The sequence below is a fragment of the Micrasema longulum genome, unplaced genomic scaffold (assembly GCF_059751315.1).
Source record: "Micrasema longulum isolate JH-2025_06_02 unplaced genomic scaffold, ASM5975131v1 h1tg002029l, whole genome shotgun sequence".
Lineage (NCBI taxonomy): Eukaryota > Metazoa > Arthropoda > Insecta > Trichoptera > Brachycentridae > Micrasema > Micrasema longulum.
Window position 1 is genome coordinate 9,758 of NW_028279197.1, and position 27,277 is coordinate 37,034.

The 27,277-nt window shown below is 31.4% G+C and overlaps 1 protein-coding gene across 1 annotated transcript in view; it reads left to right on the forward strand.

Moving 5' to 3' along the window:
• The first annotated feature begins 4,610 nt into the window (after nt 1-4,610).
• The window catches only part of LOC148273225 (uncharacterized), a 64,623-nt gene continuing 41,956 nt past the window's right edge, over nt 4,611-27,277 (forward strand). Inside the window, exon 1 of the mRNA XM_088238982.1 lies at nt 4,611-4,726. Coding sequence (XP_088095108.1) covers nt 4,612-4,726 — 115 coding nt within the window. The 5' untranslated portion in view covers nt 4,611. The remainder of the gene's footprint in view (nt 4,727-27,277) is intronic.

Consider the following 27,277-nt stretch of genomic DNA (forward strand, 5'->3'; position numbering starts at 1 on the left):
ACATAACACAAAAAATATGATTCAATCTAAATGCTCAATTCAATTTCAATTTTCAATTTTATTTATTCATATATATGTACATTACAAAATGGGATATCTTAATTCATACATATATGTAGAAATAATCAATATAATAAGGTAGAATTAGGTATATATAAAAATGACACATAATTATACATAATATCCAGAGAATAATATGGTAAAAAAGTAAGACAATCTTTTAACGAAAAACTCTCTCAGAGACGTGAAAAAGGTCTATGTCCAAAGTAATATTGTTCAATATAGAGATAGCCCTTCCAACAGGCATGATCAAGATACGCTGCGATTAGTGTGCCAATGCAGTGCCTTATGCACCATTCGGTGTGGAAAGGGATTGATGATGAACATTTTTTACAAATGTAATTGTAATGTTACACACTAAGGAAAATAAATAAAATATTATAGAAGAAAGAAACGAAATGAAAAGCACAGCAAGGTTGACGATGAAGAAATGAAATGGAGAATAGGAATCGGCATTTTTACAATATAGTTCACTAATTCGGAATTCAACATATTTAAAATACATTAATTCATGTTTAGGAACAATCGTTCGTAATACCCACAGTTTGGCTGGGGTAATCAGTCATATGATATATTAACAGAGATATGGAATGTAACATTTGGACCCAAACGAGATATTACTAAAATATTACCCTAAACTGGTACTTTCGCTCTCATGACTATCTCACTCACATTTGTGTAATTCAAATCTAGATTAGGTACGCTGCAGCTGATATTCAAACGTAAGTATTATTATTGTATAGTTATATTTAAAATGTTTGATTACGAAACATAAGTATTATTTGTATAATTATATTAAAAATGTTTGATAACGAAACATTTAATACACAAGGTTGTAATGTCAACGCCGGCCATGTAAAAACTCCACATATTAAACGAATAAATTATGAATGGCGGCCAACGCCTTTGCGATTAACATAAAATCATTCAAATGAAATTACTTTTGAAAAGTAACGAATTATTTTTAACATATTTTATCTCAGGCACGTGCTGGTTTAAGCTCAGCTTAATTTAATGTGGATTCTATTCTTTTGAATTAATTACTCTAAATACTGTGATATTGTGTACTGTTTTAAACAATGCATCTTATATTTAAGTCACAACAGATAACATCCTCTTTAAAGCGAGTACGAACCTAAATATGTAATAAAAAAACTTGATTTGATTTTCTCACGACTGTTAAAGTTTTCTATTCTCTTATTGTTTAAGCAATTATTATTATTAAGAAAAACGTAAACGTTTTCTAATAGTTCAAATTTATTACAATAAGCTTGTTTCTATGATGCTCGCATTTTTGTTGACGTTTTTACTCGATATGCTTTTTGAGGTAAAATGCTTCCACAGATACGAGATGATAATATCTATATAATATAAACACATTGAAAATAAATATCTGCTATACTATTTAAAGTTTTTCATGAATTGTGATTTCGTCATTCTTTTAAATGCATAGAAATGTATTTTCATTCAGTATATAAATAACCACAATGTAAAGGAAAATGTTACCAAGTGACATGTAGCAACTTCACAGAAGAGCCAATTAAAGGTTTTTTTTATTAATAAAAAATCTCATACATACCTATCATTTTGGCGTGATTTCTACAAAACATTAAAAAAAAATATGTAATACGTAAAATATTAATAATACACCTTATCACATTTTGAAAATTTAAATATGGAAAATCTTTATTTTTTACGTTAGTTTTTAGGACAATTGATTAATTATAAACAGGAGACTTAAATATGAAGCACTTTTAATATTTTATGATGTAAAATGCAATGAATTTAAATATTTACTAGTTTTATGATTATATCTAAAAACAATAAATTTATATTTTTATGTGTTCACAAAATATATGCTTTGAAACTTTTTGTTGTAATTTATAAAAAACAGATCCTTGTACAACACAAAATATTACCTTTATCTTGCGTAAATCAAGAAAGCCGTGCAAAGATATTTTTATTGGGTTTTGTAAGGAAATAATTCCGTAAATAAACAATTATTACTTCTACTCGCAAGGGCAAGGTCTTGCTAATAAAATGCCAATCAATGATTTGGAACTCTATTAACTGAGACTTGTAGTGCTGTGGGGGATTTTTCTTCCCTTTTCTCTCCTTTCTTTCCTCTATCTTTTTTCTTTCTTCTTCCTCCTCGAGTAGTTACTACGTCTCCACTACAGTCTAGTCTTAGTCTACTAATACCACCGTACGGTACAATACTCTCTCACAGCCTTCATTCAACGAACCACACACGCCCTGTGTAGCAGGGGTAATCAAATTAATTATACAAAGGCTGGTAATAATTTATTTAGTGGTAATAAAATAAAATCTCTATTTTTCTTCAGTTTCTCTTGCTAATGGGGATTTTTGTCAATTTCCACAATGCTTTTTATCATTATTTATCGTAATAAGTATTGCGTGTACTATCTAAAAGAATAAAAATATCTAAATGTGCAGTTTAATAATTGACAACAAAGAAGTGTACCTACAACGCAAATTGTAACATGTTTTACAACGCAAATCTCGTAACATGTTTTTTATTAATATCTAAAAATATCGCGTATTTTGACAATCACAATTTATTACATAATATTATTTGTACACGATTTACTTATTTTTATATTTGTATATTATATTTTATTAATTTTGGCAGAAAGTCAACTTTTATAATATTTTTGAATGAAAATGTTGGAAGACTTCAGTCACATAATATATTATGAAAATGAATATATTTATTTTCTAATGCGCATATATTATTTTTGTTTTGATATTGATATATGATGAAAAAAATAGTGATTTCATCTGGTTCTAATGGATACTACTATTTTCATATAAATTATTACGATTTTTTTTAAACTTAATGCAGTAATTACTAGATATAGAGGCATTATCTTTCTATGCATAACACGTGTTAGTATTTATTCCTTCATTCGCCTTTCCGCCAGTTTCCGATGTCTGTTTAGTTTCGTCTTCTGTCTGATTAGTTGCAGTAGGGTATCTTCCCTCCCTAACTCCACTTCACTGAGAATGTCTATACTTCACACACATACAACTCTACTCTTTGTGCCTATATCGTCTAATCAACGCACCAACTTACCGTCCTATTCCCATCCCCATTGTTTAAGAAAATCGCCTAATTTCGCCCCCGGCATGAGCGGGGCTAAACTATTTATTCCGTTACGATTTAGGAGATTTGTTCGATTCGGACTTTGTGTTTGGGGGTAAAGAAAACATCCTGGAATGTATTAAGACTGGCCGGGTAAGAGTTTTAGCTTCGCGTGCCCAGTTAGTGACGTATATTGTTCACACAGCATGCGAGTAAGGTAGGTTAGTATTTAGACACTTTCTCAGATATTTTCTTGTAAACAGAGCCTCCTAATACTTTTCTGAGTATAAGTTTGTCCGTGTTATTTTCGTACTACGGTAAAATTTGTAAACATGATTTAGCTCGGCTAAAAATAACATACCCGAACATAAATATGTGCTTTATAAATAGTTAAATACTATCAATTGGTTTATTAATATCAAAAATTTTAATCGTTCTTTATGAACATACTATATCGGCACTATAAACTAGTCATTTTATCTTCTAATGTAGAAATAGAAAACATAATATTACATATCATCGAAGTGTACCAATTTATTTTACAAAACAAAACATTATTTAAAAGATTTGTTCTCTAAAGCTCAAATGTGCCAAAAAAGTTTTTAATGAAATTATGAATGCATTGACAAAATGGTGAAAAGGGATCGTTTTGTATTTTGGCATTCCACCCGTTTTCTCTATTTCAACAACAAAGCGCCACACCGCATAACGCTCGCCACTATGACCAAGCACTTAAGTATAAATTCAATGGCGTATAAATAAACTTTTATTACTTCTACTTGTAGGGGTAGGCCACACACATCTATTCTGACAAACATTCCTAGGTTCATTCACATTCATACATCTTGTCATACGTGCCCTTCAGTTGTGTCTGCTTTTGACATGGCCAAACCAAAGATTTTAGTTTATATGATCATGCCATGGCTTTCTTGGTCATCTTCGTCTTACGTTGCCGTAAATTCTCGCCATATATGCCTGTTTTGCCATTTTTTCGTCATCCATTCGTTCTACATGACCAAACCATGTCAGTGGCCTTTCTTAATCTTATCAATTACTATAATAAGCGCTCAAAAAATGCTTCATAAGTTGTTGATGATAACGTTCTTACTAAAAATACATTGTGTATTTTTTTATAAAAGAAATATTTGCGTTCTTGTGATTTACCCAAATATTTCATTTTGAGGGCCATTTTTGACGAAATGTAAGTAATTCAATATCAGAAAATGGGAATCAAGTTGAGGTAGAGTGGGATTTGAACCACGAACCTTTGAGCCGTGAGTCCGAGACACTAGCCACGGAATCACAGCCCGATCCAAATACAATAATAATGAAAAATAATATCGTTATTCGTCCTAATCATAGTTTACAATTATGACGAACAACGATATTATTTTTAGTGTATGTTTACTTTATTTTACGAAGATTGTTTCTTGTCTACAGGTAAAATGTGGCTGAAAGACGAAGATTGTGAAGCTGCTAACATGCCCTGGCGTCCTCCAGTGGACACTCTTGATCAACACAAAGCTGCTCTACGAGCCAGGCTTGGACTACCATCACCTGGTAAGTTGTTCCTTTATATTTTTACTTTACTTTTTAGAGATAACAACACCAATCATTGATTACAACATGCATACGATAGAAAATCCAATCCACAAATTAACGTAATATATCATTGTTACTAAATATTATTATTTAACCATAATATGTATATTACTTATAATAGTAAAAGCACATATAGCTTCTTAAGTGAGTGACGCATCACTATTTTGATGTTTTAGCAATAGCAAAATATACTGAGCCAAATATTGTTCGCGCATTTATTGCATATTTATAACGTGAATAAAAAACTACTGTTCTTTGACAAAAAAAAACTTGTGAAATGTGTTCCTCAGCAAAAATATTTTCACTTTATTTTTATAACAATGAAATACATAATAAATGGGAAATAATCACGTTTTTAGTAAATAGGCACAAAAAATTGTAAGTAGAAATATTTTTTTGACTGTATGCGTATATTTTTGCAGGTATGAGTTTAAATAAGTGTGACAAAATATTTTTCTTAAATTCACGATTTAAATATTTGTTCACGAATCTACACATTGTCTCAATGGTTTAATTTTTATTTTACATGTTTATCTGATGCGATCTTTTTTTATCTATACATAAATAAAACTGTCAAAACTAGTCATAAAAAAGTACTTTTTATGATATTTTCCACGATTCATCAAAAATAAACTTCGTCTAATATGTATGTATGTAAGTTAGCTATGAAATTATCCAAATTGTCCTTATGTATTATAGTTATTTGTTACTTTTTTTATTGCTTATGTTTGAGGGTAATTAACAAAAAAAACAACGCCACGCCTTGCTTTATCTTTATTAAAATAAATTTGAATAGCAAATAACCAAGGATCTCATAGAAATCACATTTTTATTAACATATTATAATATGATCTTACTGGGAATTATTTTACCCGGAATTCCAAACGTTAGACAAGCGTAAATCATTGCACTAAGGAGGCCGGCAAATGTGTTCAGATTTTTATTTTTTATTAAGGCGGGTAAAATCAAGAACAGTATTGTTTTTAATTTTATTTGGGTCACCTGTAAATCTCGTCGTGTTCTCGGAGTGTTCTCTGCGCATTGCAGAGGTGATATTATGCGCTCCAGCGACACGTGCCCGAGTCAATTTTACTGTCAAATATAATTTGTCGAACCACTCCTTAATAACACCATCCACGCTAAAGAAACTGTGACGCAAAACAAAATCACAGAGAATAAATAAACCTGTATTCAATGATTTATCTAAATATTTAATTTTTTAACCGATAAATACACATTTGTATTCTTATGATAATTCCTGTTTTAAATAATTATATTCCGTTTTCAAAGAGTCGTAAATTATCAACATCATTCCGTGTCCACTCTGTACATGGAGCATGTAGTGTCCACAAATCCAGGCTAGCTCGTGTGCATCCTCCCAATTCATGTTAGCGCCCTGTAGTTCACACGTGAACTGTTAATGAACTGTCAACCATGGACGAGCAGGACCGAGAGAACCTTATGTAAAGTAGGCAAGGGCGGTTAAGGCTAACGGGGTACTTATTCTTAGATATCTTTTTACCCTAACACTTAATTTAAAAATAGGAATTAAAGCATTCGATTAGCAAAGTCCACGTATATATAATAACATGGATGAATTTACTTTTTTATTTGTTCTTTTCATATTATCCAAGTTCGAACCAGCATATGTGTAAAGATTTCATAACATAAAAATAATTTATAGTTTTACCTATAAAATTTCGTTATTTTCTTTACTTAAATAATATTTTTTACACATTTCGTGGGTTGTTTTTGTTTTATTCTGTAAAAAATCTCGAAATTATTTTAATAGTATAGAAAATGGGGCGTTAATCAAAATACATCAATCTCGGCACATTTCTTATAGAATAATTGACAACACAAGAAACTAATGGGAATATAATCGGTGGTAATTGTAACGCGCTGTTTAACTTACTTTTTACATTAACGACGTCAAATAACATTAATCATCTTCTTTTTCATGAATTAAATGACGTTTCAGTGCTTTATTTGAAGAAACTTCTAATAATCTTCATATTAGGAATCTTAAACAGTGCATAAAGACTTTTTTTACAATGTCATATTAATTTAAATAAAAAACTGTCTTAAATCTATGTACTGAAAATACATCGCTTACACTTTACAACGGTATGAATCACAATAATTAAAGTTTAAAATAATTGATCTCGTTAATATTTACTTGTGTTTAATTATAAGGTTTCGTGGAATTCACACTTGAGAATACTATTCGTTTTTTTTTTAATAAAAAAACTTTATTTAATTTACATACATATCTTTCTATTTAAAAATTTAATGATTATTCCTCACAATAAGGTTTGGTACAAAAGTGAGACAAAATTCAAACGGTAAATTATAACCCGAAGACATAAAAATGCCCGGTACTTTTTCGAATTTTTAACTTAATTGAGTTGACTGGTTCTAAAATTAATCGAGATTAATGAAGTTATCTATTTTAGTTAAAATGGATAAAAGACCTAGTCTTAAATTACCTATCACCTTTTTTTGTACGTAACACGAGTAGGTACAATAATATTTAAATTTACTAATTTTATACATGTAATTTATGACTAGCAAAATTCAATGTAATATTTTACCGAAAAGTCATGTCAAACAATAGATAGAATGATTTGATAGTCAATTAACTTTTGCTATAACTTTTATGGGGGTAATAGTGGTCAGCGATAGTCGCCGTTCATAAATTATCTGATTTTTGTGTAATCTAAAAAACTGTGCCTATTGAAAGATCTTCCCCAATATTTCCATTGCGCAATCGTCGGAATGATTTGAGGCCCTTAAAGCCCAGATTTTCCATTACCGGGGTACGGCTTCAATGGACTAAAATATATGGCAAATCAAAAGAATGAAAGGGAGTTGTCCACTAAAGGACATTACGCTTTTAAGGCGAATGACTTTTTCAAAGGGACTTTTCTTTACGGTATGTTTATCGAAATTTCAAATCAAAATTCTACTCGCTTTATTTTATTACATACATACATACATACATAACTTTTTTACTTAGTCTTACATTTCTAAATAAACAAAGTTAAGGAATGTCAGTTTTTACCATTGTGATAATTTCTACAAGTATTATTTATTTATAAACGCCGCCAAAGGCATTATTTACATATATTATATTAAATATTATACACAAGATAAAAGAGTTAAGAACTAAGGTAAAGAAGTGAATTAAAATAACACTTAAAATACATATCCACTTATAAACAATTATTTGTTGAATATGTAAGGAATGCAGTTAATTTAATAAATAAAGATTTCAACTAACACTTTTAAAATCTAACATGTTACTATTTCAATCGTGTAACAAATATTTGCTTTGTGTAAAATCAATAAATATATTTAATATTCCACCGTGATTTAAAACATGATTTCGTCAAGTTAGTCTTAAAATAAAGTAAAATTAAATATTTCACTTCTTACAAAAAACAAGTATGAATCTCAAATGCCATATCTTTTAGTTTTTAACTAAGCGTGTACATAAGTATGGTAACTTGTTGAAGTTTTGCAATATGTTCGAGTATTGTGATATCATTGTTATCTCATACTACAATATTTCATACTATAATAATATATATTTGTTTTTCCTTTATAAGTTTTTTTTTTATTTCTAATGCTATTTGGTACTGACAGTTTGAAATGCACGTAAAAATATTCAACAAGAAAATTTGTTTCCTTGCTTTCTTTGTTACATACAGTTTTTGATTTACACCGTTTTTGACACACTCAAAGGGAAAAATATAAAAATAAGGGACGGTGTTAAAGGTTTCTCAAGAATGAACCAAATCCTCTGCGAACTCTTAGAGATATAACCATATGTTGCCACTATCTTGTTGTATTCATATAGTGAATCAAGAGTGCATTACATCGGGCCATTCATCTCATCTTGTTAGATCCCACATCAGTCCGGCAACGCGGTACAATCGGATAAAAGATGGCCGATTTGATGGTCCAATCAGCGAGGGGTGTTTGGTCTGGAAGAGGGGAGGTAAGGGGGACAGGGCATACACCCTCACCCGATCTAAAAGGGTGAAGTTACTATATTCCACATGCAGTCGCCGACAAAAGCATAGTTCGCCAAGGTAAAGAAATTAAGATTTTTACAGTGCTATAAATATTATAAGTAAACCAGTATTATTTCCTTATAAAAATTATAATAATTTTGATATTGTGTAGCGTCGTTTTCGTCAAATACAGAGTCCGATTCTTGTGAGCGGACTCTTAAGAGTACTTTTTAATATTTAAGAATTAATTTTTTTCCTTAGTAGAATCAATTATAAAATATGGCATAAAGTCGTAGGGACATTCAACTAAAACTGATATTAAAATGATCTAGATTCTACAGTACTCTATAGTTCAGAAACTTGTATTAGCAGAGATTTACAGACAAAGAAGTGATAAAGTTTCCCTTATAAAACATTTACAACTCTGCCAGTTCGGGGATTACTGTGGCTTTGCATAATCTTAGAACATTTTAATAATAATAATTTCCGAATTTCTCTCAAACAACACCACAATACATGCTTTAGGTATAATGATGCTTGAGTAGTACCAAAAATATGTAAGTAGTATGGTAATAGAACTCTCAATTATTTAGTACCTAGCATTTTTAATTTATTGCCAATAGAACTTAAATTTAACACGCAATTTAACAAGAACAAAATACGTGGGTGGCTACACGATTCTTCTTCCTCGCAGTCTCAATCCTGGGGATTGGTTTGCAGCCAAGTCCTGCATCTCGTCCTCCATTGGTCTCTATTTTCTGCAGCCCTCTTCAGCTTGACATATGAGGCGCAGTTTAAATCTTCGCACACTTGCTTCAAATCATCCCGTCGGGGGATTAAAAGTTTATATATGAATAGTTATTAAACTAGCGTTATATTATATACGTTAGTATTAGTATAAATATCCGCCAACAAGCCACGGAAAAGTGGCTTGGGGGCATTTTAGTTACTTTAAAAATAATTTGTTTTTAAATAATTCAAATGTCAAAAGCGTAAAAAAAGATCAGTTTGACACATTAATTACACTTTAAATGTCGACTAGGGAAAAAATTTCTTTTTTTAAAATTGCGTTATTATACATTATTTACCCGTTTTAATACACGTTTTTTTTATTTTATAACAATCTACTTTTATGTATTTATTTAATCTTAAAATTGTAAATTTAGAAAAATGAGACTAGTTTTTGTGCTCAGGATAGTGGATTACACTGTTTTAGTTATTTAGCGCATTTAAAGTTATACAATTTCAAATAAAAAAATTGTCTTTCAAATGTTAATTGATGTTACAAATATACACACACATACATACACACATACATGCATGCACACATACATACATACAAACATATATACATACACATATATATATTATACATGCATTCACACATTCATACATACATTGATACAATGCAGCACTTAAAAAATAAACACAAAATCGTAAATAAAGAAGTGTTAACTCAATGTATAATATACATGAGTATAAAAATAAAATAAAAAATTACATCATATAAACTATTAAATGCAAAAACGCATCTTTGATGAAAACTTATCCTGTGTTTGTTAGGAATCAAACCCCATGTGCGCCTCTAACAATATAAGACGGACAATCTAAAACATTCCAAGAATTAGCAGATTCAGTTTTTTTTTTAAACTAGCAAACAAAATCAAATATGCATTCATTCAAATTCGTTAAGTTTTTTCGTATTTAAAAGTTAAAATATTATTAATGTTCAAAATTATATTTGAACGTAAAACATATTTAAATAATATTGTGTTCCAGTGAGTTAAGATTACTTATTGTGATATATTTTCTATCATTACAAACACAAATTTATTTTTAAGTGGTGAAACACAAATACCGAAAAATGAACTGATAAAGAAATAAAACACACAAAACAAACACTCAAAAACCATTTATAAATCGTTCCAGACAGTGCTATATTATCAGACCTGAATATCTTCGTTACCGAATAAATATATGGGAATGTATTTTAAATAATTTTTAATGGATGCAGAAATCAAAGAAGAACGAAAAAGCCATGGCATGACCAAATTCTACAAATATTTGATGATGGATATGTAATAAAGGTAATCTGCGTACGTGCAGAGAAGATGTATGAATGTAGAGGAAACGATTCTATCTTCTCTGCCTTTTCCTACTTGATTTGTTTGTTTATTTTAAATAGAAACCACAAATTTCAAACCCGAACACATAAATAGTAGCAATTTCCATAAATAAAATAATTAAGGGGTTTAATAACTAGGCTATGCATACAAAACAAGAGATAAAAAATACAAGATTACTAATGAGAATGTAGTCTTAAAACTCATTGTAGAAGGGTTTAAACTGTACAATTAGAAATCTGAAGAAATAAAAGGTACGGAAAGCCTAAAAAATATTTCAAAGCAATTGAAAAAAAACTATATTTGATAAATTTTGATATAAATTGTAATGTAATTAATGGTTTACATTTGTTCTTGATATATTGTGAATTATATGATTCATTGTTTCAGCATTTACTTTGTGGAAAAAAATTTTGAATTCATTTAAAATAAAACACTTTGTAAATTTACCACACAAGAGTAATACATTAAAACACGACTAGTTTCGGGTAATCAGTATTACCCATCCTTCCCCCTTCCGCCCGACCCTATCAGGACCTAAGTATTAATATGTGTATGTATATTTACACCTGAGGATGGGTAATACTGATTACCCGAAACTAGTCGTGTTTTAATGTATTAAACTCTTGTGTGGTAAATTTACAAAGTGTTTTATTTTTAATATTGTGAATTAACTTAATAAAGCATGAATAAATAAATGAATAAGAAGGTATACAATTATTATTATTAACATTTTAAAAAAAGCAATGAAATAAACGGTTTATTTTTTTTCCCTTTTTAGCGTAGTGGGGTCCAAAATGGCGCAGCGTCTCGTTTTATAAACTGGGGCCGTCACTTCACACCCGCATTAGAAGTTCTTTTCACTCTATTTTCCCGACATAAATACTTCTCAGTCAATCCCGTCACCAGCGCTGAGAGGAATAATGGCTCAAGTCGCCCAATTCCCGCTCCTTTTGCCCCTTTATTACATAAATCGTGCATAAAACTTATCGCCGCCCCCCCTCCCTCCTCGGACGCGTTTCAAAGTTCGCATAAAACGACCCTTAAATAGTTTATTCGCAAGAGCCCTTTTTCTTTGTTTTTACATTTCGATTTGTAGGCTGGAGGGAGCTAATCTGAAACTAATACTATTAGGATAAAGTGATGTCCTTGAGAGAGCTTTTTGTCGGGGGATTTAAAAAGCAATAATCTTTGTTTTCTAAATTATTTATTTGCAGTACTTCATTCTACATTTCAAGTCCTTACTCCATGGAACCAAAGCCCTGCGATGAGTAGTGAAGAATAATTCATTAAAATAACATAGCACACCAATATTATGCAAAAAAATATTTTTAAAATATGTGCATTTACATATTTCAAATAAAAAAAATCCAATATTAACAAAAAACTTTTTTATGATTTTTTTTTCTTTAAATGTACTCTTATCTGTCAATAAAAAAAACAACTACATGTGTAAACTTGCACCGTTTTTAAGTTTTTTATTTTCATGTTTACAAAATAGGTATTGAATTATCTATTTCCCTTTTCTTTTTCTTAGTATTTTGTAAATTAGTAACCAAGTAAAATTATGACGAAACCAACCTCAAAACCGCTCTTCACGACATATAACTCAAAATTTAAGAAGTCTACATACTTTTAAACTTTTTTTAAAGAAATTTTTGCGTTCTTATGATTTACCCAAATGTTTAAATTTTGGGTTCATTTTCAACGAATTGTGAATAATTCGCTATTTGAATATGGTAATCAAGTTGGGGTAGAGTGGGGTTCGAACTTCAAACCTCTGACCCGTGAGTCCGCAACTTAAATTTGTCACAAAAAATATTGAATTATTATTTTTCCGATTAAAAATTCACCACGAAAAAAAAATATTTAAAAAAAATCAAAAATGTCATACTTACTACAAAGTGAAAAATATTTTTGACGTTAAAAATACAAAATATTTACAAATCTAAACTTGTACGTTTTGCTTATTTTTTATTTGTCTATTTCATTGAACAAGTAACCTATTCCTGTCCTTTGCCCTATGCACCATTATGTATGGTTAAGGAAATAATAAAATAGTTAGTCATTTATGAAATATTTACATTTTTTCTGTAATATTTTTATAACTTTTTACGAGGATTTATCATAAAAACGCTATTATTGATATTTTCTGTTTAAAATTATACTTATATAAAATAATTGAAGGAATATAGATGTTCAAATATGGGCAGAATGGTGAATGTTACACAGTTTGTAAAGTGGTCACTTAAACCACCCATTGACATGTCATAAGCCCTGTAGATGCCTAGACTTATTACCTCATCTTAAATGTTCTTCATCTCTGTTGTTATATGTTAATATAAACAGCTCCCTAGGGAGTTGAATCCAGTACAAAAAGTAAAAAAATTGGACAAACTCAAACTATTGTTTATACTAACTAGTTTAATAGATTTTTGATCAATAAACTTTTTATTTTTTATTAAAATCCAAGTATCACCCTTGAACTTGAAATACTAACTTTTCTACAGCGTATTTCATTTTTATTTAATACAATATATAGAAAACGCTAAAGTACATTATATTTATTTCAAAGCTCCCCTGTACCTACAAATGTGGTTATAGTAAAGTTGCCATTATAATGCTACGCAAGCTTATCGCAGTGACCAGCCGGAGTATGTGCTTGACCGGCGTCGTCCATCTAGCGGAAATCTATCGAAGCTAAACTGTTGGGAAACCATTATAACATGAACGGGTCTGAATTTCAGTCAACTGAAATAATTTATGTACCAGAGTTACGTAGGTACTCAAATTTATTTTTCATGTATACAAACTTATTATACTAAAAAAAAATATATTTTATTTCATGAAATTGATGAAATTCCATTGTAATTGTATAATATAATGTTTAAATATATGTTATAAATTCAAAAATACCTTGTACGTCTCCAGATATTTATTTGACCTATTGACGCTTTCACCCTCTAACGGACAGTCTGAAGATGCTCGTTAGATGGTAAAAGCAGTAATTGATAAAATAAATAAGTGAAAGTTTACCAAGTATTTTTTTAATGTAAAACTTTGATTTAAATCGTCATGTTCGTAGAACAACGACGAATGTGCAAAAAATGCAACCCAAAAGGTTTTATAAAGACCTTATATTCCAGATTTAAATAAAATGAAATATATATAACTAACCCAAGTGTCAAAAAATATACTTTTGTACGCATCGAGTTGAAAGTGTCAAAAAAAATTCAACCGTTCTCATGTAAAGTTGAAGAAAATCACATGCGTCGTTATTCTATGATCATGACGAAACATAAATAATCCTTTAATTAATATTCAATTTTTCTTATATCTACATACATTATTTAATTTAGGTACTCTTCTTTGTCAAAAAATGTCTCGTTTCTCAAATGTCAAAGCGGTTTTTTTTATAACAAATTAAATGCAAATTAATATATAAACATACAATTTGGGCGTAAATGAAACTTTAGTCGAGTGAAAATAATCATTTGTGAAATTCATCAGTTTTTAAAAAAAGATAAGTAAAATCCAAATTTGTTTAAAAATCCAGACATTCTGATTACACTCTTGTACGCACTTTAAAGTGCGAAGGGCTTTGTATTGGTATACTGAATGCTGCGTACATTGAATATCTATCACATTAACATAAAGTGGCCATAGGAAATGAAATATTATAATTTAGTATAGTTTAGGATATAACCTAAATATATCATATTTTTACCATTTCTTTTTTTAATCTTTTTTTAAAATTATGTAAAAGTGTTTATTCTTGAGTTTTTTTCCACTTCTAGTTTTGTGATAAATGCACTGCAAATATTTTTTTAAAAACTTCCAATATTAACTCTCTCTATTGCAGTGTTAATATATCGAAATCTGGTGCGACAATCTCCTACCAGTTGCGCCCCCATAAATCATTCCATAGGGCACACTCCCTTATTTAAAAAATACTTTCACCCTCCGAAGGGGTTGGCACGCGCTCGGCACTAAAGCCTGAACGATGTCCTTCCGGCACAAAGCCTCAAAAGGAAGTAAATAAATAAATGGACGGAAGCAATTCCACTAATCAATGGGTCTTTGAGATGTCAAACGAAATGAATTTTAATGGCATTTAGCTTATTGAGGGTTTCGTATTTTGTTTAATTGAATTTTCAATTTAATGTGGGTCATATTAATGGTAAAAAGAAAACCTTTCACTTCAAACAATTCACCATCATCAGTATGATTATAAATAGGCACATAATACATTTTATTTGTTATTAAAACAATGCCCGATCTCAAAATCTTTTGACGTTTAATTTATTTGTTTTTAATAATGACTTCCATAAAATAATGTTTTTTTGTTTCTGCTTACGATTTGTGTCATAACCTATACGTCTGTATTCGGTCGTATTGAAAAATATTTTTTAAATTTTATTGATTCATTTTTTTTATTATGATGTATTATTAAGTACGGATCGAAAGAATAAAAATTGAAGGAATCACAATTAAACAAAAAAAAACATTCAAACTCCAAAACATTAACAGCTTGACAAGCGCCGTAGCGCAGTTGGTTGACGGCTAACTGTGAAACTGGCGTCGCGGGTTCGATTCCCGCCAGTTGCAAGAAAGGAATCCAAGAAATATTTTTTCTCAATTGGTCTGGGTGTTGTGGTGTATTTTTCATAGCTTCTTTCATATTCTCTCTTTCCCACTTGCTGACAAGCCTCTGAAATAGAGGCTTAGCAGGTTATTCCTTTTTAAAAAAACATATTGATTATGATCAATTTAATCCGGAGGCATTTTCCAAAAAGATAAACAAAATAACAATAATTAATTGATTGGATAATACTTTATAATTTAAATCGGGTAGACATCACACAAAATCAAATAAGTCATTAATATTTTTTTCAAATTCTAAATTTCATTATTGATAATAACCGAAAATTACAAATCATGAACATCCTTGGCCATATTCCAAACCTTTTAATAATCTTGTAAAACATCTTCATAATAATAACACTCCATTCCTCCATTTGGATAAAGGTTATATTAAGGGACGACTTTTTGAGGGTCACTTTTCCCTCTCAATAAAAAATAGGGAAGGGGATTGTTTGCAAATTCTGTTCCTTTTTTGCCGCAAATATTGTTTTTTCTTGTAATATGATAGTCCTAACCAGAAAATTTAGTAATATACCAAAAATTGCATTTTATTTCATAAAAATATGAAACAACGACGAATTATCGTCGTGGCAACATATTAAAAATATAATCATCAAACAAAAATATAACTGATTTACCTACATGTATTATAAAACCTTATTCTGAAAAGAATATTTAACAAAAAATATCCCTTACAAGTTATCCATTATATTAATAAAAAATATTATTAAAAGCCTATCAATTCCTTCGAACGTAGCAAGGCAAAGGGTCGATTCACAGAATAAATTAATTATATTATAACCTAGTTGTGATCCCGTGGTTAGTGTCGTGGACTCATGGATCAGAGGTCCAAGGCTCAAACCCCACTCTACCACAACTTGATTCCCATTTTCTAATAATGATTTATTTATAACTCGTTGAAAATGCCCCCCAAAAATGGAATATTTATAAATCATAAGAACGCAAATATTTAGTTTAAAAATATAATGCTTATGTTGTTTTTTTTACAAGATATTTTGGTATAAAATTTTCACTCTTGAAACGAAATTAAAAAAGCATGTTTAACATGAGCGCGTTCTAAACAAGATTTTTCGCTTCTATTTTATGGTAAATAATGATAATTTGGGTTGAAAAATACGTATTTAAATACTTTCCTGATTGTGTTTTGATGTCCGGCATCCCTTTAGTCGAGTGTGCAGTGTGCATTGAGGCACAAAGGTCTTGTACGAGTATAATATGCAGGAACAATCGCTCCCTTCTAATGTAAACAGTGGAGGACGCAAACAGAGGGCAGTTGGAAATTCTAACCCACTCTCTAAGTCCAACCGAACCCACAAAATCTACTCTAAATGTTAAAAACCTGAGGCATCTCCATACTGTTTACTCATGTTAATGCTGGGAGAGTTCCGCTCGCAAAGTATATGGTGCCGTGGTATCACTCCGCAGACGCAGACATATCAAAACGAATTTTATGTCAGAATCAAACATAAATATTTATGTAGAATTCGCCATAAATATTTATTGCTATCCGTGTTAAAAACATAACGAGCTTCTGTAAAGCTGTCAAAACATAATGAACTCCTCAACTTCTGTTAATAAGTGCACGAAGAATGCTCGCACTTATCAGAGACCATAAGGATAATAAAGTAGCGTACTTTTTACGGTATCACTTGAATTACAATATAAAATTATTATTTCACCGTTTTTTGTAATAAAAGACGGGAAACGCTACTTACAGTCTAAGTTTTATTAGCTTCCATATTAGTTCTTAATTTGTGCGAATCTTTTGGTCGCAATGTGTTCTAATTAAGGAATTATTGATTTGCAGTATTCAATGCATGTATGACAAGATGTATGAATGTGGAAGAGGCTAGGAGTGTATGCCAGGATAGACGTGTGTGGCGGTCCATTCTCTCTGCCTACCCCTACGGGGAAATGGCGTGATGGTAGTAGTAGTAGTAGCAGTATTCAATCTTCCTCTTTTCGATCCTAAGTGGAGCATGTAGACATCAGTAGTATTAATTTCCAGGAGACCCTTTCGCCCCTTAGTTCTGCCGAATGAACTCGAAAGATCGTCATCGACGGCCTTCCGGGACGGCGTGAGCCCGCAGGTTTAAAATCCATGCAACTCGGGTTTAGGCGCTCCCGAGGCATGCGTAGCGCGTGTGCAAGCCAGGCCCACCGCCGCACCCTCAAGGCGCTCGTTATAGGAGGCTGCTGCGTCCGTTCTCGGACTTCAGTGACAGTTAGAAAATCGAACTACCTCATGCCTAATATTCTTCTCAAGCGCTTACTCTCAAAACTCAGAAATTTGGTGTTCTGAGCTTCGGTAAGGTGCCAAGATTCGCTCCCATATAGGAGTACTGGCATTATACAAGAGTTGAATAATCGGTATTTCGTTTTGACCTAGTATAGACTAGAGTTTCAGACAACACGCATTGTGTTAAAAGTCGCTCCAGCTATTCCTCGGCGGATTGCAAGCTTTTCGTGTATGCTTCAATCCTCAGTAATGTATTTAATGGTCTATCTCAAAATGGTGTCGGGTTTCATTCATCAATATTCATTTTTCTGCATAAAACTTTTATATTTGATAAATGGGAAACTTGTATGACTTAATTTGAGAAATTCGATCAATTTTTGTCACTTTTATGGCAAGTTTAACGTAACATTTTAGTCATTATCTAGAAGATTGCGCAGTAAGAGGTGTGCGTGATTCGTTGGGTGTAAAATATGCCATTAGTGTAATCAAGGAAGGGTAACGCCAAAAAACGTAATGCGAACATGTCGAATATAATGAAAGTCAGTAGTTAGCGTCATAATTAAAAGTTGAATAAACTGACTGATTATTTTATTCATGGAACATTTTTTATTGTAATCAATCCCCGTTACATCCCCCGCGGCGCGATTAAAAAAAACATTTACCTGTTTAACTCGTTTCGCGTCTTCTCACTCCGTTAAAATTTTAATATTCCTGCGAAAGGATACACCTGTTATGTTATTACTCCGACCTCGGAGCTCTAAATCTATTATGCAGGCAATACATATATTCAACAATCCGCCGGACCGAGTCTCGCTTCTACCTGAGAACTCAAAGAAACTCTCTTTTCCACTTTGGCCGAAAAGGGAGGAATATGAAAAACGTTTTTTCCCAACTTTGGTCGAGTATTTACTTAGCGAGCTTCGCGGCAGCGCTTTGATATGGAAATGGTCTCCGGAATAAGTTCTACCGCACAACACACCTCCCCGGACCGGTCAGCGATGGGATGAATACATTACTAAATACTTGTATTTTTCTACGATGAATTATATTGCCTCCTGACTCTTAAGTAGCCTTTACATTATCAAAGAAACTGTATTGGTTTACAAAACACGTTAAAATATCCATCAGAATTCATTATTTCCCAAAGCAATTTAGTTTTCTCCTCAACTCACACCCGGCGTGTGTACCACACGTGAACTTATCTACTTGTTCGTTTGTACATTCAAATATAAAAATCAATATTATTTTTAAATCTAACGATGGCCTTATCATATTTTAGTTTTTATTAATATGATTTTGATATTATGAGCATGGTCAAAATAATTTAAGCATTTACCAACTAAAATATTTTTTTCGGTGTCTCTTATTTATTTTTTAAATTCAAATTAATAACAGTTGCTAGATGTATTTTTGGAAAGTTATTAGAACGTTTATTATTATTTTGTCATTTGGATCATTATTGGTAGTACTTGGGTATTATATTAGACTCGAAATTAACTTTGAATGCGAACTTTGAGCATTAAAAAAAAACATCTAAAAATCGTATTTCTCGGTAGATTGAGGAATAAATTAGATAGAAATACAGCAAAACTCATAGATACGAGTATCATCACAAAAATATTATGCCTTAAACAAGTAAGATAGATTAGAATAATACCGTGCAAGTCCTGTCCTGTTCGATGGTTTGAAAGTGAATTTATTGTAAAATAAATAATATTACTAACGGACATTTTAGTCCTTAATATCAGCGTATCAGTATAAATCCTTAGGTGTTCTCTATTTGTTCTTCTACTCTTCAGAATCTATTTAAACTTTTAAAATAATGTTTGAGTTATGATAAAAACGTTACTTGTGAATGAATGGTGAATAGTGTTAAGAGTAAATATATATAAAGAATTATGGAAGTATAATTAACATCGTTTCGTGAATATTAAACGATGAAAGAATGATTCTAAAAAAACAATTAATGTTTTGTTAAGTTAACTTTAGTATTCGTTAAGGAATACTTTTAAATAATTTCATCTTTATTATGTATAGTTTTTTTTTACTAAGCAATAGTGTTTTATTTCAAGACAAGTAACAATACTTGCAAGCAAGAAAATATATTATAACAGTACGCTGATGAATAATACAATTTTATATATCACTTTTTCCGGCAACTGGGTTATTACATGAAATAGCCGTGCAAATGAATCGTTCGCTTTCTAGTAACTAGGGCTGGAGTTCGAGTCCCCGCGGCTTTAGTTTTTTGGAATTACGTTTTTTTCTTGTATACATTGTGTTAAATTAGAAAATGTTTTAATTATTAGCCTTAATTATTATTTTAATTAATATATCAGCCACTAGCGCCATTTGTTATCGATAATTTATCAAATATGGAATAGACCTTTTTTATATGCCGTACTACCGCTATGGACATTTTATCAGAATTTTTGCAGCTTACCAATCTATAAACTCGCCGCTTGCCATTACAATATTTCAAATATTGTACATTTTTTAATATTTCAAAAGCATTTCAAATAAATATAACTCCTTTTCTACATAAACACTGAATATTTTATAAAATGCGATGGAGCACCCTCTATACTGAGTATCAATAATAGATAACATTGAGATTCTCCTAGGAGTTCTTATAAACCGCCTCTCATCACGAGTGCACCCTTCTAAATTTAAAACCACAATAAGCCAATGTGGACTTACTCTTTACCCCCACCACTATTTAAATACATAATATTCATTTGGTTTTTTATTTCAATGGCTTCGTAACCCTTCCAAATCCTCGTGGGGTCTCATTTGCATCCCTCGGGGCGAGAACGAGCCTATACTCTATCTTTTTATGATTTTCGACGAGCATAAAAAAGTCATTCACAAGTTTGTTACTACAACGTATGCATACGTCCTTAATAGAGAAAGGGGTGATAATGCATAGAAGTATATTAGGGTTAACCATGATTGGTCGCTGAAACTTGTGATTTATTGATTCATATATATGTGCTATAAAAGTTCCCCATTCATTTATTAATAAACAGCAGTTATCAAATTAATATTCAGTATATAAAAGGAGAACTATAAAACATACCTTAATTAAATTATTGAACATCGACATAAAGATGTAGAAACATGAGTTACAAGAAATATTTACTTACGGAATTCAGAAATATCAATTCCTCTACAAAGTTGCTGTTTCTTTTTAGTCAATGTACGAACTTTTATGAGCAGTCATGTTTAAATGGGATTTTTATCAAATCTTGGTGCTAGTATTTGTCACAGTAATTGGCCTCTTAACCAGTTGGGCGCATATAAAACAGAACTATCATAATGCACATGCCAGATAAGATTCCTGTTCTGCGGTTTCATCAGTATTTTGTTGCTTAATTCAAATCATTTTTTTAATACAACTACTTCTACCATCTCCCCATTCCACCGCCACACACATCTATCCTGACATACATTCCTCGCTTCTTCCACATTCATACATCTTGTCATACATGCCCTTCGGTTGTGTCGGCTTTTGATATGACCAGACTTGAGATTTTGATTTATCTGATAATGCCACGTCTTTTTTGGTCGTCCACGTCCTACGTTACCATTTATTCTAGCCGTGTATATCTGTTTTAACATTCTTTCGTCATCGATCCGTTCTTCAAGACCAAACTATCTAAGTTGGCTCTACCCGACCAAGTTTCTTCAGGGTATGCTTGGCTACAACAGTTTACAGACTAGAAGGTATGTGTATTTGACTACACATTTTTATCGACTGTTGCGCGGTGTGATCGATAATTCTGAAATTATGATGAGCATTAGTTTGTATGTTCGTGATAATTACCTAAAACAACGTCAGCATAGATTATTTCATATTCCGATATACAGGACCAACCTGCCTATGGTTATGCCTGTTGGAAGGGCTACCGCTATGCTGAAAAACATCGCTCTGGTTTTTGATCTGTTCCATGTATCCGAAGGGGTTTTCTGGAGCAGGATTCTCCTACTACTTTGACATGAGTCTCTTACATGTATTTTTTTCAAATATAATATATACGTATTGAATATATGTTTGTAATGTATATGTTATAATTAAATAAATAAATTGAATTGAATTGAAAAAGTGACCCTTCCTTAATCTTATCTAATATTTGCAGTCTCGCCTGATTTCACCATTCAGAACCATGTCATGCATTGATTTCCCGCACATTCGTCTGAGAGACTGCATTTCAACCGCATTCACTCCGCTTTCATCATTCCTCTGCCAATCTCACATTTCACTTCCATACATGAGTGTCGGGACTAAAACCTCGTTGTGCACTGATAGTCTAGCTTCGATTGTCATTTTTCGTGAAAACTCGTTTTTTATTGAATTTTTAATATTACTACTACTACTACTACCATCACGCCATTTCCCCGTAGGGGTAGGCAAAGAGAATGGACCGCCACACACGTCTATCCTGGCATACATTCCTAGCTTCTTCCACATTCATACATCTTGTCATACGTGCTTTTGACATGACCAGACTTAAGATTTTGGTTTATCTGATCATGCCACGTCTTCCTTGGTCGTCCTCGTCTCACGATACCGTTCATTTTCGCCATGTTGACTTGTTTTACCATTCTTTCGTCGTCCATTTGTTCTACGTGACCAAACCATAATATTTTTTCCATCGTTGATGTTTAATATAACCGTAATAATTTGATAAATGAAATAACTGCGCTTTCAAAGTCACTTTTGATTTATTCGTGGTAGGTTATTTAGTTTTAGTGATTCAGGTATAGCTGGCACACACTGGCATCTTCGCTACGAAACTGCAAGCGAAATCAGCTTTTATTCCGAATAACTTTGGGTTTCGTTGGCAGCCGTTGCACCTTTTCCATTTCGATTTCATCAGGACGTCAAGGTGTTCGGAAGAGTTACGGATCGCGTGTCGCCCACGTGACGTTGTGCTAAGTTTGTTGGTATTGTGTGATGGTATTTGTGCTCGACCATTATCCCATTCATCCTTTGAGCCGAACACGCGCAACGTCTCCGCGCTAGAGAGGGTGGGAAGTCAGGAGAATATCTACTTTTATCTTTAATTCCGAGACCCGCACGGGCAAACATCATTAAAGAGATTCATGACAGGCTGCGCTATGCCTTCGCAGTTGTCCTAGATCACTACCTGGCTCGCAATTATGAATGACTGCCAACAAACAGAACGATGAATAAATTCGTTTTCTTTAATAATAAAATCGAATTATTTCCGTAAAATATTGAGTCACCATTATTAATGAAATTTTACCGAACGTATTTCTGTAAATTTTCTAAATGAATATTTCCATTAAGTGAGATAATTTGAATTGACTTTATCGACTGATTTGTCAATTGTCATTCATAATGGAGAAGTTCGGTGTTTTTTTGAATATTTTTTTCTGTGTTATTTTTTTTGTATTTATTTTTATTTAAGAAGGTAAAATATAAAAGTAAAAATAATGAAACCCACTAAACACATAATACCGATTTTTCAAAAAAGTTAATATCTCAATAACAGAACCTGTTTTTAAAATATATCAATAACTAATCGTTTTGAAATTTATATAAAAGTACTTAATCGATTCATTAAATGCACCATAGATGCACCGCCGTGAATCCTATAAAATTTACGAAGTATAAATAGATTTAATGTGTCGATTAGAAGAGTTTTAGCGCCATATTATTTATGTCATAGTGTTGTGAATTAAATTTATATAGTTTTGAATACGATTTCAATAATAAATAACATAATCAAGAAAAAGCACTCAATTGGAATTATCAGATGATTCATGATTTTCTTTCCAAAGTAGTAGTGTGTTTTAAAATAATTTTTTTTATTGATGTGGTAAAAATTCTTAATCTAATACTTTTTTGTTTGAAAATTTATTTATTATCCCTTACGGATTAAAGCATTAATTTACAAAAATAACAAATAATTTTTTATTCATACTTGTTGTTGATAATAATAATTTTTACACCTTTTAAAAAATTTATCCGAGTCTTTTGTTTAGTTTTGTCTGGTAGTTTATTATATAATTTAAGTCCCTGATTCATTAGTCTCGATTGTCTTTGTCTCGTTTTGAGATGTATGTGATATTGTTCTGATATTCTTGTATTATGTCCGTGTTTATTCCAATTTTTCAAGTTTTAATTTTTTGTCTACAATAATATCAGTCGCTAACTTGTAAATAATTTACATTGTTTAGTTTCGTTAAAGAGTTCTTTAGTCGGTATTAGATAAGGGGGGTCATATACTAGCTTCAATTTTTTATTTTGCTGTCGTTGTAGTCTGTTTATGTCATTTTGGATTATGACCTTTAATTTGGATTACACATATCTTTTTTAGAAATAAATATACGTAGGTAATGAAAACTTTTTTGATTGTTCGCAATTCTTAAGATCAAGATGAAAATTCTCGCCTTGTTGTTTGTCATAAGTGATTATTTTTATATCCCCTGTCAAAGTACGAAATGATTCGCCATGTATTATATTCTCACGCAGTGTGATATTGTGCGTCGGTAGTCGGTAGTCGCTCGCACCAAGATCCGCGGAAAGGGAAGAATTCCCGTTAAGTATTTCACCCCATCGAGCAATTTTTCGACTAAATATATCCCGTGTATTCTCTTTGTTAATTGTTTCCCTCCTACTGCAATAATCATATATTATGTACATGTGCCGGGAAAGAAACATAGCCTAAACAAAAGAACCACTAAAAATGTCAATAGCCCCATATCGGAAGGGCAATATCATAACATATACGTTAATCGAAAGCTTTGAAAGTTCTCTCCCATAACGGTCTTGGCAGCGAAAGAAAATATTTATCGCACATTTAATTACGAGGTATATAATAAATAAAGAGCCAGAAATACAAGAAACATCTGTATTTGCCAGCGATAGTAAGTAATCAGGACTAAAGTTACCCTTACGGTGATTTAAGGACGTTATAACATGTACTCGTATACAAGCCCAATAGCACCTATATTAAAATGATGTACATGTAACAAGTAGTATTACAATATGGCGTTAAGTTAAATTAAATATTCTAATATTTAAACATTAATTAAACAAGATACACTTATTTTATTTTTATTTTATTTATTTTATTAACATACACGGCATAATTGCCTTTTACAAATTTATAATATAAACATATAAGGTTTGATATTTTTTAAACTACATATTTGCACTCAAAACTAAGGAACAATAATCAAGCCTAAAAATTATATAACATAATATTTAAAAATAAAAAATAAAAAAAAAGTTTAAATAAAACAAAAGTTTGAAATAAAAAGTATACGAGAACTTTAAAATTTAATATAAAAAGTAAATCAAATTTTAAACATAATAAGGTTTATAATAAAAATATATATAAAAAAAAAAAAAAAAAACAGAAAATCATATATGAAGTAACTACATTAAATATGATTACTGCTCATCTTTGAAAAAGTTTATAAGGTTTGTTCTATAAGAACAATACCCCCACATTAAATATATCCGATATGTGGGAACAACTATTGCCGAGTTCATGAAGTCGGCTTAATACGGCATTACAATTATATACTGTGCGTGAGTTGTTACTGCAAAACGGTGGCACTTATATTTAACTAATATAAATATTTACCCTTCCCAATGGACATCTTCATACGAATAATTCCTGGGTCGAGGTGTGTACCCAGTTAAGTAAAAAATTGACATTTTGAGTTACTGCAAAAACCAAGTTTAAAAAAAATCCTCTCATTCATCTAATTATAATTATGTTTGTTCATGTGATAAAAATAATGATTTATGGCATTGCTTTTTAATTTAATGTCCAACATGCTGGCTTATGTATGAATATGTTATTATTGTGGATAACGTATATAGCGCCATTTTCGTAATAAAATACCTCAAGGGCGCTTATATAATATAAGAAATAATATTATGTTACGTTTAATTTATTAAACTATAAATTTAAGAGTAACCCTGTAATGCTTTGTTATTAAAAATTATATGAAAACGTGGAAAATCACATTTTTAAACTAATGATAACCTATGCAATGTTACCGAGACTTGTTAGTCTTATGCAATGTTACCGTACTTAACTAAACGAATCAATGGATAACACTACCTTCTAAGTCCTATTTTTATGGTGTTAGCTCTTTTTTAAACAATGGAGTTCTGGTTCCGATCCTTGTGTATAGAGGCGAAGTATGAACAAGGATGAAAGCAGTCTGAATACTGTTAAAATGCGATCATTCGGGCGAACGTGTTGTTAAACTATGCACGATATCCGTGCATTATGTAAAGCTGATATAAGTATTATGGACAAAATAACAAAAGGAGTGCTTTATTTATTTATTTATTATGGATAACTTATATAGCGCCATTTTCGTAATAAAATACCTCAAGGGCGCTTTACATGGTGATTATATTGTTAAGTTAATTTAATTGAAGCTTTTAAATTTGTAATTTAATTAAAATAATTTATTTTGTTGTCACGTGCTACGGATTTATTCAAATGATTTAGAGAACAAGTGGGTTTTAAGTTTTTTCCGAAACATCACTTCACACTCACAGCCTCGCACCTCTGCTGGGATGTCTTGGTTTAGACATTTAGAGCAAATGGACAGCAAAAGAACGGCCAAAAAAAATACGATGTGAATGTCAACGGATACAGAAAATGAGTAAGACCAAAAAATATGTGGTATAACCAAATCCAAAAAATACTCAAAGATGGATTGAAATAAATTGGAATAATCGGCATGCGTGCATGTGAAGATATATGCATATGGCGGAAACTAAACGAAATGATGCAACATTTATTCAACTTTAATCTCTCAAATCCTCCAGTGTGAGTGACGTCTTGTGTATAAACGTTTTCTTATTTGGAGATTTCAATACATTTTTAGATGTAATTCAGGACACTGTTCTTTTTTAAGTTAAGTGCACAATAAACGGAGTCATATTCCACAATGTGCGATGCTCATTCGACTGATTTCTAGCTTGAAAAATAATTTAGCGAATCCATTTTATAATTGAATGTTCACAGCGCAGCGTTGCCATTTAACTCACTGAGAAATATATTGAACCGGTTAATTCCGGAGACGTTAAATCGCTACCCTGCGCACAGGGAGCAAACTAATTAAGAGATTATTTGGCGCGGAAAATTTACTGCAGCTCGCGATAATAATGGTATGGCGGTTGAAAAATCATTACTTCTAACTCTGACCGCCAGAGACCGCCAGGAAACGCCGGAAACCGCCGGGAATCACTTACCTCCTGGTTGCTTTAACGGGAATTAATCATAGTATCATATTTTGTCCGCCTCCTGGTCAAAAATCCAGCGCGCTGGCCTACCATGTAAGAGATCTCGGATTCGATTCCCGACGTGTTCGAGATGAAATATTTATTGTGTTTTAACACTAAAATATTTCATAGCCTGACAGGGGCCTGAAACGTATGTAACAAAAATAATCACGATAC